Here is a 21,319-nt window from a genome sequence, read left to right as displayed (position 1 = left end):
GTCCACTGTGAACTATTTAAAAAAAAATACATACAGAAAAACTGTGAAATGGCAATTTGGTGCATCTCACTGAACCCCATCAGTTCTTGTTCTGTTTTTTTTTTTTCCCCCCGAAGCAGTTTGTTTGTGACGCGCGCTCTGATGGGGTTCTCAAACTTTGCCTTTAGCTGACAGAGGAGCCCTGCTGCAGATGGAGGGCTAAGCCAGTGTGATCTCTCCACGCTGGAGGCAGGAAATTAGCTGCGGTGTGGCTGATATTACCAGGTGGTGTGTGAGTGGGAATATTAAAACATTTGTTAAGAGAGGTATGCAAAACAGAGATGTGAAGATGCATATCTAAACTTTGGTATCTGTAAAAACTAAAATTGGACAAGCAGGGAAAGATTAGCAACGTGCTCAGATGATCTTGACTGCAGTCAAAATGGGAGTTCTGTCAGGTTCTTGTTTAATCACTCAAAGCTCAGACATTATAAGAAGTTGAACAGCACGATCTCTTGGAGCCACTGTCACAAAACTGTGTTTGTGACCTTCTTGTTTTGGCTCAGGTTTCTGGTGTCTCTCCAGTTCAAAGTTAAGAACTCTCAAAGTTTATAGAGACAAATTTCAAACAGGAAACCTCAGATTTGATAATACTGCAATATCCAGAGAAAAAAAACCCACATAAATCAAAAACATCAAACAAATGTTTTGATTCGCCTAGACATCTATGATGCAGGATTTATGCCCTACACTCCTGTTAACTAGCACCATAAAGGGTTCTTTGGTTTGGCCACACAAGCAAACCCTTTTTGGTTTCTGGTAGAACCTACAACAACAGTTCCACTTGGAACCCTTTCACAGGCATTTTCCACCAACATGCAACTGGCCTGTTATGGTTCAAGCATCAAACTTTGAAACGTTCAGAACATTTCCTCCAAAAATAAATTAGTACCAAACCCAAAAAGTTAGTTACCAGCTGGAACCAAAAATAAATAGCAGGTTTTCTTTGGGAACCAAAGTAAGCGTGTCATATTCTACAGGTCATTGTGCAACGCCATCTGTTTGCCATCTGATGATGATTCTTAATTACAATGGTTCCGCTTCAAACTAGTGGAAACGCCGGCTGGTTCTGTAGACAGCATCAGGTTTCCAAGAATCTTGAACAGAACCGGTTCAAGAATAAAGCAAATTTGGTTGGAAAGGACATCAAGAGAGTTCTACCTAGAACCCCACATAAAGGGTTATACCCAGAGTCCAAGGCCCTTTTCCACCAACATAGAACCAGTCCCATTTTGTTTCAAGAACCTAATTTTGATCAGAGCATTTAAACCAAAAATGAACTCGTTCGGAACCTGAACAGTTGGTTCCCTGCTGGTGCCAAAAATATATTTTTTTCCTGGAGAAACAAAGTGGGTATGTGATATTTTACAGGTTGTTGTGCAACGTTCTCTGCTGATGACATCCTTGATTATAATGGTTCCACTGAAAACTGGTGGAAGCAAGCACTGGTTCACAATAGCACCGAGGTTCCAAGAATCTTAAGCGAAACCAGTTCAAGAACCAATGTGGTGGATAAGGGCCTCAGACAGTTCGACCTAGAACCAAACCTAAAGGATTATGCCCAGAACCATCAGTGAAAGGTTTCACCTAGAACACTCTTTTTGGGATTTTCCACCAACATGAAACTGGTCTGTTTCTGGTTCAAGCACCTGATTTTGAACAATTCTAAGCATTTCCACCAAAAATAAATTGGTTCAGGAGCCCAAAAGTTGGTTCCCGTCTGGAACCAAAGTGGGTGTGTCATATTCCACAGGTTGTTTTGCAGCGCCCTCTGTTGATGATGATCCTTGATTACAATGGTTCCACTCAAAACTGGTGGAAACTGGCTCACTCAATAGCACAAAGGTTCTAAAAATTTTGAACAGAACCAATTCAAGAACCAGAGCTAATTTAATAGAAAAGGGCATTCAGAGAGTTCTACCTAGATCTAAACATTAAAGGTTATAGTCAAACCCCCTGTTAAATGTTTAATTCAAAACACTGTATATGAGGTTCTACAGAGAACGCATCTATGGTGTAATGGTTCCTCCCCAAATGCTCTCTGGGTTTTGTATCCAGAATCTTTCCATCTTCTAAGGCTGCCAGTAAGAATCCACCCAGGGAGATCGTGAACGGTTTTATGTTATGGTACAAAGAACCTGATGAAAAGGGTTTTTAAATGGAAACCTTAGTTTTAGAAGAACCCTTGACAAACTCTTTCTCGAAAAATGGTTCTTCACAAACAAATAGTTCTGGGTAGAACCTCATTCCTTCAGGAAGAACCTTTTTGGAACACTTATTTCCAAGAGTGTTACTACCCCTGAAAGAAATGTCACGATATAGAACTCGATATTGATTTTAAAGTTCATATAAAATCAGGTTTTTTCTACTCTGAAATGAAGATTTAGATCATAACTGGTGTGTGTATGTGTTTGTCATGATGTGTTTCAACAGATTTCCGGCCGAGACGAATTGATGTTCATATTCATATATTTTATATAATGTATATCAAACTAAAACTAATACAGCATCAAACTTAAAAAGGATCAAGAGAAAAAAAAAAAAGAAAAAAAAAAACAAAACTGAAAACTGAGCAATCCATTGGCTTGTGGAGCAGTGGATGTTAAAACCAGGGGGAGCAGAGACCGAGGGGACACTGCAGATGCTGCAGGTGTCCCGTCACGTCTCATTCATCCCCGCGGCAGACAGCGGACGGAGGGGTTCAGGGGGCGGGGGGGCGGGGGGAGGGCAGGGAGGGGTTGGAGAGTGGATTTTGGGAAGGTTCAGGAGGGTAAATACAGGTGGAGATGAGACAGCCCAGACTCCTGCCGGGCACCATCTCTTCTTGCTGTTTATTTATTTTATTTTATTTTTTAGCATTTTTTAGATTTCAAACACAAAAACCATGTTCTAAAAAAGCAGCCTTGGTGTTGAATGTGGAAACAAGGGGAATAAGTCCATGTTTTTGTTTTTTTGTTTTTTTTAATCCTGTGACAAAGATTTGTCTACTCAGTCTCTCAATGCTGTTTTCATACTGTGTTGTGTGTGTGTGTGTGTGTGTTGTGAGAGAAAACCATGACACTGCAGCTGGGAACGTGAAGGTGTGAAGTATGTGTGAGAGATAGAGAGATAGAGAAAGAGATTTGGGGGAGGTGAATGTTTGGCTGTGTGCTTGTGATACTGTCTTTGCTCCTCTGTGCAACACGTGTACACCAGGCATTCAAGTGCCACGACCAGGCCGAGGGCAGAGAAGCTTACTTGCACTTGTGTGTCACTGGATGTGCATGCCAGTGTGTTCATGTACGTCTGAGAGGATGGGTTTCTGTGTGTGTTGGTGTGTGTGTGTGTGTGTGTGTGCGTGTGTATGTGTGTGTACTGTAGGCCCAGACTGGTGTGAGCCCATGCTCGGTGACTAGTGTGTGTCCAGCCAGTTCATCAGTCAGTCAGTCGGTCCTCTCAGCTATCAGAGGACCAGTTCCTATTCTTTAGCCTCCAGGAAGAGCGTCTCCTGTGGAAACAACTTGGCCTCCAGCAGAGTTGACCCTGGATCCAACTGGGTGATCTGAGGAGAGACAAAGAGAAGGAATATATCAGACAAATTCCTAAACAGTTTAATGCTACAGCTACGACTCCTGATTAATGTTGTTAGAATCTGACAATTTTCCAATTTAACAATTAATAAGAGAAAAAAAACAAAATCTAAATCAAAGCATTTCTTAATGTCAAGTTGTGCAGACAACCACAGAAAAAACCAAGGCGCTCCATCTTGTGTTGAAATAACAGTGTAAATAATTTCTTCCAGCACAGGCAATTAAACAGATCCAAGTGTAGAGGCCCAATCTGAGGCTCACCACAAATCGCAGCTCAACTGTCATTGCAAGTTTCTGACCAACAGAGTTGTCATTTTCACGCCCAGCACCGATGTTCTTTAAGTAGCACATGTATTTAAGTGGGTTGTGGTCAGGCGCATTGTTGGCACATTACTTCCTTTGAGCAGCAGAAAGCGTTTGAGCCACAGACCAACAAAAATTTGGTTTAAAGCCAACACTGCAGTATTTTCCTGCTACTTAAATGAGACATTACCGAGGTAGTAAGATGCACCTACAAAGATGAGCTCAAAATGCATGAACACTTTCATGACCTTGCCCATCCAATCTGTGAATTGATCGCAGTGCCTGGAGTTTTAACTGCAGCCTACACATCACTACAAGTGGATCAGCTCACCATCCCTGTTCACTTCTCCAACTTTCCAGTTCCACCATTTAAATAGAAATGCACCTGATGCAGGTGCGACTGCCATTTAACAGGAATAAGACTTGACATTCCGATTGGTTAAATTCAAATTATACTGAAAAAGCACACAATAATTAATGAAGAGACTAAATACAAGTTCTTTGTGCTTTACTTTGCACCCAGAATATGCTTCGTTTAAATAGCTAAATAGAGATGACACGGCCTAAACGCACTTGTGCCATGCACTTTTTGGCTATGTTCGAAGAGCAAATTATTTTAACAGAAGATGGAGTACTGTGGCGCCCCAGTGGTTCAGTTGTTAGGGTGTGCGTCCCATGTACAGAGGCTATACGTTCTCAGCAACCAACACAAGTTTGATTCCAGCCTGCAGCTCTTTGCCACATGCCCCCCCCCCCCCCCCCATTTCCTGTCTGTCTATAGGTGGCCTTTCAAATAAAGGCTACGGCTCTGTAGTTTCACCTGTCCCACCGAAGAGCACCTGTTGGACCAGCCATCAGAGCTATGCAGTACTTCCTTCTTTCATTGTAAATGATTAATCATTCAGTAAATAACATGTCAGAAAATAGTGAAAAATGCCAATCACATCATCCCAGATCTAAAACTGTCATCTTCACATTGATTGTTCAGTTCAACCAACAGCCCACAGTCCAAAGATAATAAATTTACAATGGATAAAAGCAGCAAATCCTCACATTTGAAGAGACGGAACCAGCAAATCTGGAACCAGCAAATGCTTGGAATTAAAAATAAACAATAGTTAAATTTGTTGGCTTAGAATTTTCTGCCAATGGACTAATCCATCAATTGACGAACAGTTTCAGCACTCCTGTTTTGGCCTTCCATTCACACTGGGCTTTTAAGACATCTTAACCAACGTGCTCAGCAAAGTGGAGAGAAAACTCCAGTATTAGCAACAATACTGTTAGACAAAATTTTATGGCAGTCTGAAAGGGGCAATGTCACACAAAAAAATAAGTTTTGAAATCTCCAGTTGATTTACACCTGTTAAAGGACCAGTGTGTAGGATTTAGTGGCTTGTAGGAGGCTCCGGAAGTATCTATTTTCTCACATCTTCCTGACATTTTACCAGGGTAACAGTACTTTGGCAGTATTTGTGTAAAACTTGCATAAAACATCTCAACTTGACTGTACTCCACTGTACTTCATTACTCCTGCAACATAAACAGAGCTGATTGTAATGGCATCGCTACATTTACAGCCCTGTCACTGTATATTTACTGCCAGACCGACAGCTTCACTGCTCACCTTTTCCTCCACTCGCCGCACGTTCACCGTCACTATCTGCCACCACAGACAACAATCAGTCTGTCACCTGTCTTCTCTCACGCTCGCCAAAGTTACACACTCAATACAATATGCTACTCCGAGCAGTTAACAGTCTGCAGGGTTTTCTGTCTTAACTTTATCAGTGGGACTAAATCCAAAATACTCCCAGAGAGGGGCAGGAGATTTTTCTTCTTTCTTACTAGTTAGACCTGTAACTTTATTTCCTGGATGCCATGTTTCTCAGCTCTGGTGCGCTGCCTTGTCACACCAGTAGAGAGATTGGTCTCTGATCGCGGTTTCTGCATACTACAATACACAATCTACATATCAGTTTGATAAAAAAGAGAAACATCTGTCTTTTTGACAGTACTGAAAATCACACTGACAATCATTTCTTAATAACATGATATATTGTAATACCTTTATACTGCTCAAGCCTAGCATGTAGCTGTGAACTTGCAGATTGCAAACACCTTGACTCTTTTCTCCCCATTCTAACATGCAGGAGACCCTACAGTGGCTGTATCTAGTCTGCTCTAGTGTACTATAGACACATGGCAGAGCAACATGGCAGAGCTCCACTGAAGGGGACCCGTGCCCTCTGTTGATATGTAAGATTCGTAATAAGGTAACAAAAACACGATGATTCTTATTTCTATGTGATTATACAGAAATGAAAACATACTTATGAATACTAATATGTCAGAAATACATATGAATCCTACACACTGGACCTTTAAATGATTAATCATTTAGTAAATAAAATGTCAGTAAATAATGAAAAATGCCCATCACAACATCCCAGATCAAAGACATCTTCAGACTGATTGTTTAGTTCAGGCAACAGCCCATAGTCCAAACATAACAATTTTACAATGGAGAAAATCCTCACATTTGAAGAGACGGTACCAGCAAATGTTTGGTATTAAGAAAAAACAATCGTCAAATTTGTTGGCAAACAATTTTCTGCCAATGGACTAATCCATCAATTGACGAACTGTTTCAGCACTCCTGTTTTGGCCTTCCATCCACGCTGGGCTGCCATTTCACAAAACCTAAGAGATCTTAACCAAAGTACTCTGCAAAGTGGATCGAAAACACCGGCATTAGCGACAATACTGTTAGACAAATTTTAAAATCTCCAGTTTAACCACAATGTGTAAACCTGTTAAATGAAGTTTTCTGATTCATCCACATTAGTGTGGACGGAGTCACTCTGCGTTGCTAAATCTCTTGGTGATTGTTTCACCATACATGCCCTGTGATCCAGACTGGGGAACAGTGTAGCTTTGCTGCTGAGTTAATTTAATGTGTGTGTGTGTGTGTGCATGTGTGTTTGTAAGAGAGTGTGTACTGTGTGTATTATTCTAACATCATGTTTTAAAAAGTCTAGGCAGTAATCTGAGCAGCGAGAGCTTTGTTTCCCTAAGAGGACCATCGGGTTTGTTTTCTTAAAAAGGCTCCAATCCAGAACAAACTGATGAAGGTTACAGGACAGGAGAGAGAGAGAGAGAGTGTGTGTGTGTGTGTGTGTGTGTGTGTGTGTGTGTGTGTGTGTGTGTGTGTGTGTGTGTGTGTTGTAAAAGCTCTTTGGTGTGTGTGTGTGCGCAGCGAGGATTGAAAGGAGAACTTTGTATGTTTTTGATGGATAATAATGACTAATTTCAGCCATGACCAAGGTCAAACGGGAACATAGCTGACGTAGAGGGGAGAGAAACATTTATCTGTTTTCAACACTCTGCACAACAGCTATTGTTTAAAACCAGAGAAATAATGCAGTGCCACCCACAACGGAGCTGATCGAGTTAGCTGACATGAAGGGGGTCTGACCTATGTTTTTTAAAACAGGACAATCTGGCTCTCCCTCCGACACCCACCACCGCTGTGAGCCTCTTAGCTTATGTGAGCTAATCACCGGAGGGGTTGTGTTACATCGGGCCAATCTAACACCTGGGCTGGAGGGGCGAGGTGGTGTGACACTGAGATGTGTCCAGGGCTTATCTGAAGACTGCTGCGTCAGCCCCTCTGATTAGGGCCCCCATTCTAACCTCACAGCGGGATAATTAACCCGCTCCCTGTACCTGCTGTAGAAGGTCGGAGGGCGAGCCAGCGTGGTAAAGGTCAACCTCACAACAAGCAGAGTGACAGGGCCGAGACAGGCTATTGTAGGGAATGAAATGTGAACTCTGACCATGAACTGATCCACAACTTCACCTTCTGTATGGTATACGACAAGTGTCCTATCAAGGGATGGTTAACATTATTTTAAGTGGGGCTGCATGAGGTACTTAATCGATAGTCATCATACCAGAGAGGAGAAGCAGAGGAGCACCAGTGTAGGAATCTAAGCAAGGTACTGCTGGGGACGAGGTCAGCAACAAAAGGTATTTTACCTACTTAAAGCTACTCTATTTACCCTGTGGAGAAAAGTGGTAATTTACTCTGCCATCACCACAAAATATAACATTGAAAATAAAATTATCTAAAGAAAAATCTTCTCGTTTCACTTAAACTGGCTAACACGTGTAGTAACTGTGAAAATGTAAACACAGGCTCGATTCATCTGATTTCAAGGAGAATTTGACTTGTTGGCAGGTATTAAGAATAACTATGTAGAAAAAGCTGCTACGAAAAAGGTCCACCTAAAGAAATCAGTTTATGTGCATGCTACATTTCCAATATTTTCACAACTAGCCTTGCTGTCACAGCTTTCCCCAACAAAAAAAACTGCACCTACAACAGCCAATTATTGCTCTCTCCAAACCAACCAAACTCCATACGTAAATACAGCAATTTTACATTGCAGAACACAGGAGCTGCTGGTCTACTGCTGCCTTGATCTGTGAGTTTTTGTATTATTGTGCGACTGCAATGAATCCAGACTATCCTTTTACACTGATGTCAGATAATAATACAAACAAACAAACAGAAAGAGGCAGCAGTAGACCAGCAACTCCTTGGTTGGTTTGTAAAGAGTAATATTTGGCTTATGTAACAGTGGTTTCACATCAGGAGAAGTAAAGAGGTGAAAATGTTATAAATATAGCATACACTTTACCTGATATTGACTTTTTAAGCAGACCTTTTTTTATTGACTAAAATTTATTGCTGACCCTGTCCACAGCAGTACATTATTTAGCTTCCTACAAGGGTACTCCTGCTGCTTCTCTTAACCGGGGACGTGCCAACTGGCATCTACTGTAGGCAATATACTGTCCATAGATAAGTACTTCATACAACCCTTCTTCAAATAATCTGAACTAACTCTTTAAAAACTGCAAATCCTTATAAATGAACCTATCACTTTTATCAAAAGACGACCACTAACTTTTTATTTTTTAACTTCTAAAGGAGAATTAAAGAAATCCTACTTCCGTCTGTACTTTGAACAATCTCAAAACCGCATGGTAATAAACAATGAGCCTGTGTTAGCTCCTGAAAAACAAACACTCAAAATAATTAAAACAATCTACACATTGTGTTAACAACAAAATCTGTAAAACTAGAGTGTTCATGGACTCTGAGAAAAGGGTGAGAAAATAAAAAAAAAAAGAAGGCAAGTAAATTAGGGGAGGGTGAGGAGGACATATCAGCATCAGGCAACCTATCCGGCTCCCATGGGTGTTTGGAAATGTCACACCATGTGCACGTCGGCGGTCTTTGACTCCGCGTCTTTCATCTCCTTGTCCTCATTTCAACGTGTCATTTAGACTCTTGACTTATCAGCGGGGTCCCGGGGAGCCCGGCGCGGGCAGGGAGGGGCTGCCACATCAACCTTATGGCCCTCACCTAGTCAGCTGCCTCATAGCACAGCAGGGAGTGAGATGCCATGAAGAGAGGTAAAATGGTGTGTGTCTTCATGAGTGTGTGCGCGTGTTTGCTGCAAACATATTTCATCCCAATGGTGGGGAAAACGACCAACAGGGCTGCTGCGTTCCTTTTCCCACCTCAGGAGCAGCGCACCGCAAATGGCTGCCATGCTAATGAACCCGACAGGCTGTTATGACACCACAGCATCAGGCAGGAGTAAATGAGGCTTTGGGGTGGAGCAGGTGTGTGTGTGTGTGTGTGTGTGTGTATGTGTGTGTGTGCGGTCTACATATAAGCATGTGTTTGGATGTGTGTGCTCTCAGTGAATTCAGGATGAGAGTTGGTGCTCATGGTGCACCAGGGAGAGACGATGGGGGGAGAGCAGCATCTGACTCTGAAAAAGAAAAGTAGGGAAACAAGATGCCACACTGACACAGGAGACGGGCGCCATCGGTGATTGTTTACATTGTTATCCAATTAACAGACCATAAGCATGGAGGCATCTGTCAACAAACAAAGCTGTTGTTTTTCCTCTGCTCTGCCTAAGCCATATTCTCTCCTCCTGTGCCTACACAGCCATGCATACATTCATACATACATACATAAGACAGACAAAACCTAGCTCTCTGCTTTGCAGTTTGTTTTTAACCTTGAGTCAATATAATTTTCATCAGCCAATTTACAGCAAATCAATCAGCTGAATTAGGGAACTGTCGCACGATTTTATTTAAAAGATTAAATTTATTTAAAAAGATTTATTTCATCAACATTTGTGTGGAAAAAAGGTTTTCCAGCTGTTAATCTAAAATCCACAAATTAACAGAATAAAAACTGAATTGAACTGCAGGAAGCAAAATCTAAAGATCTGGAAGCTCGGCATTAAAACGCCTAATTTTAAAACTGGAACCAATTAAAAAGACAGATGGTGCTTCTCGGCAATCTTTGATATTTTGTCTTTATTTCCCTGTGAAAAATTGTATGACATAAAATAATCAAGCTAATATCAACCCAGTGTATTTGGCATTATCAAGCAGCAGATTTCATCGGTTAAAACCACATAATTAGCACTTAATGTGAAGTTTAAAATAAATACCACAATTGTAAAATCACTTGATTCAAATGAATAAAACACACTGATAACAGAGGAGGCGACACTAAGCAACGCTCCGCCGTGAAAGAAAAGAAAGGGAAAATAAACACAGGCCCTCAAGATGTCCGCTTCCAACATAATCAAACGTGCAGCTGAAATAACGCATTTTTAATGAAGCCATTACAGGCCCTACTATGTTAATTAAAACCAAATAACTTGTCTGTTTTAAACTAGTGTTGTCAAGTGTTTATTTGGCCAATTACAAAAGCAGTGGGAGATCATTATCTGCTGCCAGGAGCGTTGACAGCACGTAGCGCCGGGGCGTGAACAGAAAAGAACAGACCAGAATACGGCACTTCAAAGGGAGAAATGCACCGCACAGACTGGAAGGGGGGTAGGACTGAGGAAAAAACAGGAAAAAAAAAACAGGGACTGCGGAGGAAGAGAAAAGGAGCGAGCAAGCAAAGTGAGGGGAAATAAAGACAGACTAGTTTATGCTTAAAATCCACATTTAAAAGGGTATTTCTTAAAGGTAAAAAAGAATTTGATTTGGGGGGGAAAGTGACGAGGCACATGCAGAAGGATACAAAGGATGCAGTGCAAAACAAAAGTGTCATTAGAAGAGATGGAGACTATGAGAGCAGGGAGGTAGAGAGGCAGCAGGAGAAGGAAAGAGGAGGGAAACGAGAGACAGAGGGAGGGAAAGCTGGAAGAACGAGGAAGACGGAGAGGGCTGGGATCCTTTGGGTAAAACTCTGCTTTTAACACTCCCTGTAGACATGAGACATGAAGAAATATCCGGCTTTGAACTGGGCTGCAACTAACGATTATTTTCAATGACAATTAAATCTGTTGATTATTCTCTCAATTACTTGATTGATTGCTTGGTATCTACAATGTCAGAAAATGGTGTAAAATGTTGATCAGTGGCTTTTTGAAAACCAAAGGTGACATCCTCAAATGTATTTTTGTATTAAAAAAAAACAAAAAAAAAAACCTCAAACTGATAAATCGACTAACAAAATAGTTGGCAATTAATTTAACAGTTGACAACTAATCAATAGAATGATTAATCTTTGCATCCATCTGGCTGAAAATCTGCTCCTTTACCCTCCTTGAAAAGTACAGAATACAAATGTTCCTACTACGGATGCACTGATTGTGAAATTCTGGACCAACAATGTTCAAAATAGTCAATGTTTTTTGGTTGTTATTTATTTATTTTCATTTATTTATTCCTCCTTTTGTGCAAGCAAAACAAAAAAACTTCAATCATGAAATTAACACTTTCAATGATTGTTTTAAAGCAATTCAGCCCTTCATTACACTATTATCTTTAAATGAGCACATCGTACAGAATGTCAAAGTTCTGTCAAAGTTGTGTGGCTTCTTCTGTCAATCAATCAATCAATAGCTGGGTATTCTAACTACTGCTGTGCAAGTCCGACCACAAATAACCAACACGACATTTAACCAACACAAAATGAATGTGGCACAACAGATAAATATCGGCCACAACCATCAGTGAATGTCATTCTGTTTGTCAACGAGGCAAATATCGGCTGATGCCAAAGTTCAGTCAATAAATCAGTGCGTCTCCAGTTCCTACTTCACTGAAAAGCAGTAGACAAAAAATAGTATAAAAGTATGTGTAGTGGAGGATTTAATTTCCCACATCACACTTGTGCAAGCTGCATATTGAAACATGATGTGATGTTAGAGAATCAGCTTGTAAGTACAAAGTGCAGCCTTTGCCCTTCAGCAGATGAATGTGAATACAACTTTCTGCACGTACATCATTCTGCACAGTGAACCTCAAACAGCCAAAGTGAAGCAGCAATAATCAAAACACACTGTTTAGTGAGGCAGCAAGGCAAGAATCTGGCAATACAATACATCACAATATAGAAGTAAAGATTCAATATATTGTGAGGTGATTTACTGTAATTTTTTTTACACCTACTTATTCCTGTCTCAGATTATGTTGGAGTGAAACAGTCAAACAGCTGAAGAACTACACAAAATGAACCACTGCATGTAAACTGTTCAATAGCATTTTTGAAAATTGATACAGCATCACAAAACGTAATACTGTGAAACTCAAGTGTATCAGTAATTTCTTACACCTCTATTACTGAGTGAGGGAGGCCTTACTGTGTATATGGTCTAACACAGAGCCATGTTTCTCAGTGATGCTCAGAGTCGAAGCAGAGTGCCATTCGGCTCTGTGAAGCTGTGGGTTTCTGTTATGTGGTGATTATAAGAACAGTCCTGTGGAAGCAACTTTGAGTGAAACTTCTTTTAAAATAAACCGCCGTAGTTCTTCCTGTGAATACGATTTGTTCAGATATCGGGACAAGAAAAACAAAACACAGCAGTAAAACAGATGTAAAATCTATTTCAGCACAACGCACAGCTTCTTCTGTGCCATTGTTTATTTTCTCTGCATCTCCGGTTTTGTCTAAGAATTATTCGGGCCAATTCACTGACAGAGCTGGAAGAAGGATTAGGAGAAGGTGAAATAGAGTACAGTATCACAGTGAGAAAACTAATACGCTGCTTTGACAGTGTTTGGGTGTCTATGAGCGGCCGGGCAGGAAGAGCCGCCTGCCGATTATTATAGCGGCAGTCTAAACATGTTCACCGCGAGCTGGAGGAAGAAGACCTCAGGCCTTTCAGCAGCGGTTTGTGCTCAACAAGTATCAAAGAAAAAGGAGGAAATTCTTGAATGAGGAGCTGAAAACTGAAACACTAAAAGTCTCCCCCTCCTTCCTCAAACTCGCTGACAGTCATCGAAACGGAGAAAGGGTTAGTTCCCTGAGCACGGCTAAGCCTAGTACAAATGATGCCAGTGTAAGGCCTGCTGTAGTGCTGAAGAGATAAGCCACTGATACCAAATGTTGAGGAAGCGACTCCGTCCAAAAATTGGAGACTAATAGACGGTTATCCTCAAAGCTACAGGAAATCATGAATCAATCAGACATCTGATCTGGCTCTGATGTTGTATCTGTCAAAAGTTGATTTACAAAGGAGAATAAACTCACTGATTCGCACTGTAGCCCTTTCGCCTGATCAATAATGTTGTGGTTTTAGCCAAAAATGCTTAACACAACTTCACTTCGTTTTCTCAAGTTGGATTGAGTAGATCCACTGATTTGTGTCAGAGCCGACTGAATGGAGATGAAATAAAAGGAGGCTGACGAGGAGGGAAATAGCAAAAGAAAGAGTGACACTGCACAAAGCTGCTGAAAACTAGAAAAGGGAAAGAAGGTTTCAACAGTTGTGCAGTATTACAAATGCAATAGTGGTCTATCCTCTATCCTCTGATCCTGGCAGAGCAACAGTGAGAGCGTCTGGACGGGATGGAGGCTTTCTATGCTCCCTCTCATTTAATTACAACACAGAGCTGCAGGATTAGACGGGCCTGTGTTCACAGCCTCATACTGGCACTACCACTGAGCTGCTTCCCTCTTCTCTTTTCCCCAAATCTCTCGCCTTTCTGTTTTCTGGAATTATCTCCCATCTTCTTCTTTTTAATATCTTCTCCACTTGTCTTCTCTATCCGTCTCTCTTTCAGACTGTTTCTCTGATTAAATCTTCTCTTTGTTTAGGCTTTTGTCTTCTCTGTTCTCTTTTTCGACTAGTTCTGCAGTCACCATCCTCTCCTCGCTTCTCTACCCCTCTAATCCTCCCATCCTGTTTTTGCCGGAATTTCATCTGCGATGCAGACACATCTTTATCTCTGTCTCAAACACATGTTTACTCTTGATTATAAAGAGACAACTGTGAATCCTTTAAGTGACAAAGTTGTGAGCGGGGCATGTGTTTGCTTGAAAATATTTGTGCATGTGTTGAAGTGTGTGATTGTGACGAAATGAAGAGTGTGAGCTACGCGTTAATGTGTGTGTTAGTTGGAGGTGTTTGTGCCCCGGCGGTCTCTACAGACTACGATGGCACACTGCCTGGGCAAGCCTACACACACACACACATACACACACACACACCTCTATACACCCACCCCTCCACATGCACTCCGCTCTTGATTAATGGAAATCCCATTTTTGTTTCCAGCAGCATGGCTAATTAAACTGGTGGTTAAAACAGTGCTCATTAGCTCGCTACCACAGAGCGCGGCGACCAAGCCCTCTAATGACTGGTTGTAGCTGAGTGAGTGCTGCCGGGCGTCAGCAGAAGAGCCATAGAGAATACAACTGTTAGTGCTGACAACTGTATCCTAACACAGTCATCGTGTACTGTATTCACAACAGACTGATACTAATTAATATTCACTGAATAATGCATGCGTGCAGGTGGATGGATAAACAGTTGGCTTAAATTGCCCCATCACAGGTACGAGTAAACAAAAGCAGTGATACGCCAGTGCTGCTGCAGCACACAAACAATAAAAACGATAATAATGAAAAGCAAAAAAAAAAAAAAAGCAAAGAAAAAAGAACTTAATCATCCACAACAGATTGTCTTAACTACTGTCCCTGCTGCTTTCACTGAGGTTCAGCCCAGGCCCAAACGGAAAAGCCAATTACAGCTGTGGATCTCTCCAGCAGAGATGTGAGCTGTGGCCGAGAGCCCTTCATAACCTGCTGCTACTCTCTGCAGTCAGGACGAATTTAGCACTTGTTTGTGTGGGCAGAGAACTGTTATGAAAAGATGGCACAAAATGAGATTGAGAAAATTCAAGTCTTTCCCTAGCCAACTGAGAATTTAACAGCTTAGATGTTTTGGTCTTTTAAAGCCTTTTCTCTGGACATATATGACAGGGATCAACATTAACCATGGTCCATGGCCAATAAAGGTATTCTATCCCCTTTTACACTGGTCAAAAAACCCACTAACACTAACATCTGGCTTTTGTCTTCAGTGGGAAAGGACTGAATTGGCATTCACTCACGGGTCATATGGCTCTGCAGCAGTCACAGGTATATATCGTCTCCAGCTCTGATCGGCAGTAATATGACACCCTGGTGGACACGCTAATTTCACCCCTTTTTGGCGAAGGTAATCTCCGTCTGTGCTTCTGCGACTCTTTTGCTCCTTTTTCATACACATGTGCTGCTTGGCTTGACTTGGTTTTACTCAGCGTGTCAACCCACAGCAGCAGAGTTTGGACCCACTTGAAGGTGAGTGATTAACTGATGAAGCGTTCATCTTTATTCAAACTTTATAAGTCAGTGATTATCTTGTTATCTAAAAGCTTGTATTATGAAGCAGCAAAATCAGGAAATGTTTTTTTTCAGCAGTAACTTAAAATGACACCATCACAGCTGAAAGCAAACATGACACAGTAAAATAAAGAACATACCTGAAAATACAAACAGTGATGCAGGAGAGAAACTAAACTTCAAACCACAGAGATTCAGTTCAAAACTGAACACACAGACACTTTTCTCCTGCACACACAAGGGGAGTCTCTGCTTTCCAGTGCACATCAGAAAAAAAACAGAAAGGCAAAACCTGTCTACTGGCAATAGGAAATGGGTCAATGGCCTATTTTTAGTGGATTCAGCCACGTTTAAAAAAACAGCATTTATGTAAAAAAAAAATAAAATACATGGCCCCCCATGGCCACCATATTTTATCCCTATACTCACCATACAGACCCACATACTTCCAGATTCATTTGTGCCCTTTAGTTCAACATTCTACTAAAACAGCAAAAAGTACTTGTACTGTAGTCGGCTAGCTGCTGATATGTCAGGGCCACTGTACTATGTGTTGCCTAAGCTGACTCAAACTGCTAACTTTTCATGGGAAACAATGCCTTCAGCATCACAATTCACTAGAAAAATGGACAACACAACTATCATAGTTAAGGGAGCATGTGTTAAGATGTCTTAAATTGTCTTTTATGTATTGTTTTATGATGTTTACTTTTAGGGCATCAAAAATGTACTCTGGCCACCAGTTTAGGGGCTTGTGAAGCTGAATTCTTTTGTAAACATGTGCTTGTGTTCTCTGCATGAGAGTAAGATGTAACACTTACATTTCTACGAGGGAAGGTGGTGAGGAGCTTGAACTCCTCAAAGGGGTATCCCTTGGAGGCCACAAAGTCAAAGAGGACCTGGAGCTTACAGCTGCCAAGGAAACGCCTTTCCAGAAACTCGCCACTCGGTGTGCGGATTCGCAGTTTGCTGATTTGCTCTCCTGAATCCTCGTCGGGCTCCGGCGGTAGGGCCTGCTCCAATGACAAGCGGATTGCCTGCAAGAGGCGGGGAAGAAAATACAGTTGTGGTCAGAAGGGGACATTGATAATTGTAGAGACACCTCATATCCACAAGAGAAACGTCCAGATTTCTACTGTCTAACTGTTGAAAGTAGGATTTCCCTTTTGTAATGATGACAGTTTTTCCTCACCTCATAAACTGATGCATACTCTATATAAAAGCCCATTTAAACTATGCACTGGATAATTATTAACACATACACATATAAACCCAGGAAATAATAACTATATTGTTTTATTTTAATTTATTTTATCCTATTCTATTCTGAATTTAATCATCTGTATTTATGTTGTGTGTGTGTACCATAAAGGGACAACAAATTTCATTTCACTGCACAACTCTCTGTTGTATAATGATAAATAAGTGACCTTGATACCATGAAGTCTGCCAATGTTATTAAAAAAAAGAACAATGAGAACCTTGTTATTACTATTATTTTGATAAAGTTTCCCATCATGATGACTGACAGTTCTTTTTTTCCCATCAAACTGTCTGAAATGGAATTGCATACTATTCTGTGTGTACTTATACATGAAAATGAATCAGGGAAAATTTAAGAAATGGAGAATGAAGTGGTGGTTCACAGTGTTGTGAGAAAGCAGAGATGTTTACGTGCAGGTGCTCGTGGGATTCAGCTGGTGCTGCAGGTCTGTTAGCATTACAAAGTCTCTATTTATTTCAGAGTCAGCACGAGCAATATTGTGACAGGTAACCAAGATTAAAAAAAGATTGATTAATGTGGTGATAATCTAAAATTACAAAATTAGTGGGTAGGTCTGCAACTAATGATAATAATTGTTATAGATTAATCTGTACATTATTTTCATGATAAATCATTTAGTTCATAAAATGCCAAAAAATTGTGAATGATACTATCAGAATCTAAAGTGATGCCTTTTTTGTCCAATCAACAGCAAGAAAAGCAGCAAATCCTCACATTTAAGAAGCTGGGACCAGCAATTGTTTGACATGTTTGCTTGAAAAATGACTGAAACGATTAATCGTTTCAGAGCTCCAATGAAATTGATTAGTTATCACCTATTGAATTAATCAGCAACTATTAAAGTACTTTTTTAACAAAAAAAAGGCAAAATGTTCTGATTCCAGTTTCTTAAATGTGAATATGTTCTGGTTTCTTTACTCCTCTATGACAGTAAACTGAATATCTTTGGATTGTGGACAAAACAAAACATTTGAGAACGTCATCTTTGGCTTTGGAAAACACTGACATTCTGCCATTTTATGAACCAACCAAATTAATCGATTAAACAAGAAACAATCAAATCAATTATTAAAATAGCTGGCAACTAATTTTATTTTGATAGACGCATAGTTAGTGGGGATTTTTAGTAACAACAGGACAAATCCCCTCCTGATTAAAACATTTTCTAATTTAGCTTGTTTGCACATTTAAAACACCACGGTAAAAGACACAATAATAAAACTGAATGAAGTGCAGGAGAGGCAGGGAGCCATGAAGCTTACACAAAGTCCTCTGGAATACAAGAAAAAAAATGAGATTCAATAAAGTGTAAAGATATAAAATTGCTGCGTCTCTCTGTTTATAGCAAATTTAAACCGCAGATTCAACAGTAACACTGGCAGTTCTGAAGATGACGACAGGCTATCCAAACAAGTATGAAAGATAAGCCAAGAAGTTGATTGCAGCACATTGCCTGACATTAATTAAAAGTTTTTCTTGTCCTGAGAATGTTATTAAATTAAGTTGCCCTGTGTCTCACCCTGTTCCCTAAAGCATGGCGGAGCTCAGAAGGTTGCCAAGTAGCATTTCAGTACATTAAAAATAGCAAAGTGTGTCCTGGTGCTTCATGCTTTGGTTCTGGTGCTTGGTCTGTTTGGGAAATCTGAGACTCTGCCTGTTGGATGTTTCAATGTCTACCTCACACAGCTTAAAGTTTCATAAGAGTTCAGAGTTCATTTTATAGACAATAAATTTGGTGATACTGTCTACACAAAGACAAACATCAACTCAGAGCAGAGCATCAGCAGAGCTAATCAGCTCTCCTGCGCACCAAAAGCCGCGCTTCAGCCGCTCCCCCGAGCCTTCCTCCTCTTTCTCCTCCTGCCCCCTCACCTCCTCCTCCCCCAGCTTGTTGTTCCTGTTTGGCCAGCCGGGGAGCATATGCTGTGACAACACGCCCCGGCTTTATTTACACACCATAATGCAATTATATTTCATAAGAGTGTACAACAGTAGCTCATTAGCAGCTTCTGGTGTTGGGTGGGCAGGGTAGCACGCGTGCCGCTCCGCCATCAGCTCCCTCAGGTACAAGAGCTGATGCTGACTGAGTTAAAGGAGCCCCTGGAGACAAACTTACACACACACACACACACACACACACAAATAACAGAAAGGGTTGTGTGTGTGTGTGTGTGTGTGTGTGTGTGTGTGTGTGTGTGTGTGTGTGTGTGTGTGATGGTGGACATACAGACAGTCAACCGCAGACACAAGCATAAACACCCACACCAGTGAGAGGTAGCGTCCCTAAAGAAACCACAGGACACACGTCTGGTCGAGCCTCGGGCCCAGGCTGCTCCGCACAAATAATCAGAAGCATCTATCCGTCCATTTATGTGCCTCGCAGCTCCGCTCGGCTAACCACAGAAAGCAAACAGATGACGGGTGTGCACCTGACAGCCACACAACTGTATGCTAAGACCCCCTGAAGGAAGTAAATAGTAATGTCAACCTACACAGGCACATGAAACACCCCCCCCCTCAATTCAGCAGCTCCTACTTACATCTCACTCTTCTTTGCACAAAGGCACAAAATCACAGAGAAAGGATTCCCACTAGCATTGTCAGCTCTCTGGTGGCAACTGTTGTTTTTGTTGTGTCTGCAGTTTCTGTCATACACAGTAGTAGGTTACTATCTCAACTCAACTGAAAACTGTAAACAACAAAAACAGTTCAAAGTTAAGATGGTCCAAGAGTAAAAAGGCTCTATTTTATATAAATACATATAAAAATATTATGTCATTAATGTTACAGTAAAATAGTCTGTTTATGCTAAATGACAACAGATTAAGTCAGGAAAGGTAAAAGAAGCTGTTGCCAGTAGGGTTGAAACTAACAATTATTTTCTTCAGTGATTATTTTCCACATTAATCAATTAGTTGTTTGGTCTATACACTGTAGGAAAAAAGTGAAAAATGTTGATCAGTGTTTCCCAAAGCCCAAGATGACGACATTCTCAAACACAGCCAACAGAGAATTTTGACTAAAAATACTGAAAATATCAAAATAGTTTGTGATAATGTAAATACTAAAATCCAATGTCTGCTCTAACAGGCATACATAAATGAAGACTTTTTTTTAAATTTAAATTTCCTTGCTTTATGTAGAAAATGTAATAATTCAGTCATAATTCAGCTAGTGAGTTTTTAATGGTCCATTTTTCTTCTTACATTACTGCTATTGGTATTTAAGTTAGTATGTTTTTTTTTCTTCATCAAACATGTTTGTATTCTTTTTCCATCCAAAAATATATAAAAAATGACAAAACGAATCACTCAAGAATGAAAGAAAATTAATTGCTATTTTGATAATCAATTAATCTTTTTTTTTTCAAGCAACAATGTCAAACATTTGCTTTTTCCAGCTTGTTAAATGTGAGGATTGTCTGCTTTTTTTTGTCATTTATCAAAGTAAATGAGGTTTTGGACTGTTTGTTGGACAAAAGAAGCAATCTGAAGACATTATTTTACATTTATCAAGACCAATTTCAACCCAAATGAACAGAACAATAACACACACAGAAAAGACTGTTCCTCGGTGCATCCATCAGTGCATATCACACAGGACAGATGTAACAAGACCAAATCAACATAACATGACGAAACAGACAGGAGAGGGAAACTTGACTGTGGAGAAGAGGTGAGGTGAGGTTAGCTTTGTACAAAAACAGCTGGCAGAAATGTCCCTCAGGCACATGTTACATAAGTATCTGTACTTCTACTTGAGTAAATAATGTGTGTACTTTTGCCATCTATGTCAATTAATGATGAAAATAATCGACAGATGAATTGATAATGAAAATAAACGTTAGTTGTGGCCTCAGTTGTGATAAAACAAAAGGGTGGCAACTTCCTATTTTAGGTCCTGCTTAAGAGGTTAAGAAACTTCGGCTGCCGTTGTCTGGGTCTAGTTGTTGAGCCACATATATCATGACTGTAGCACAACATCAGTGTGTTAGCTCAGGAGACACTATGGAAACCATCAAGCTTGGGCAGAGAAAACTGATATAAGTAGGAAACACAGGGCCATTACAGCTATTGTTGTTTAAAATACACAAGCGTGCACACACAGTTTGACTAGTGGACTACAGTGATATAATTAAGAAGGGCCGGGGCCTGGGATTCTTTTGTTGTTGTCTGTTTAACTTAAGTGACAAATCACCTGAGCGAGCCGGGTCACCCAATACCTCTCCTCAGCGCCCTCAGCCTCTGTGCTGTTGAGTAAACAACAATCAGCCAGGACTACACTGTATTACTACAGACTGTAATACAACATTGGTGCCATCCTCACAGGCAATTATTGTTTTTCCTGCGTGCGTGACTGCGTGTCTGCCTGTGTGTGTGTGTGTGTGTCTGTGTG

The 21,319-nt window shown here is 40.7% G+C and overlaps 1 protein-coding gene across 1 annotated transcript in view; it reads right to left on the bottom strand.

Moving 5' to 3' along the window:
* Nucleotides 1–2,490: 2,490 nt before the first annotated feature.
* The window catches only part of faf1 (Fas (TNFRSF6) associated factor 1), an 89,097-nt gene continuing 70,268 nt past the window's right edge, over nt 2,491–21,319 (bottom strand). Inside the window, exons 18-19 of the mRNA XM_084723488.1 lie at nt 16,461–16,676; nt 2,491–3,580 (exon numbers count right to left, since the gene is read on the bottom strand). Of these exons, the coding sequence (XP_084579614.1) occupies nt 3,497–3,580; nt 16,461–16,676 (300 nt within the window). The 3' untranslated portion in view covers nt 2,491–3,496. The remainder of the gene's footprint in view (nt 3,581–16,460; nt 16,677–21,319) is intronic.

This window comes from Lutjanus erythropterus, chromosome 7, assembly GCF_056507025.1.
Source record: "Lutjanus erythropterus isolate fLutEry1 chromosome 7, fLutEry1.hap2, whole genome shotgun sequence".
Lineage (NCBI taxonomy): Eukaryota > Metazoa > Chordata > Actinopteri > Lutjaniformes > Lutjanidae > Lutjanus > Lutjanus erythropterus.
Note: the sequence above shows the minus strand (reverse complement) of the source record. Positions and strands in the feature narration are given on the sequence as shown.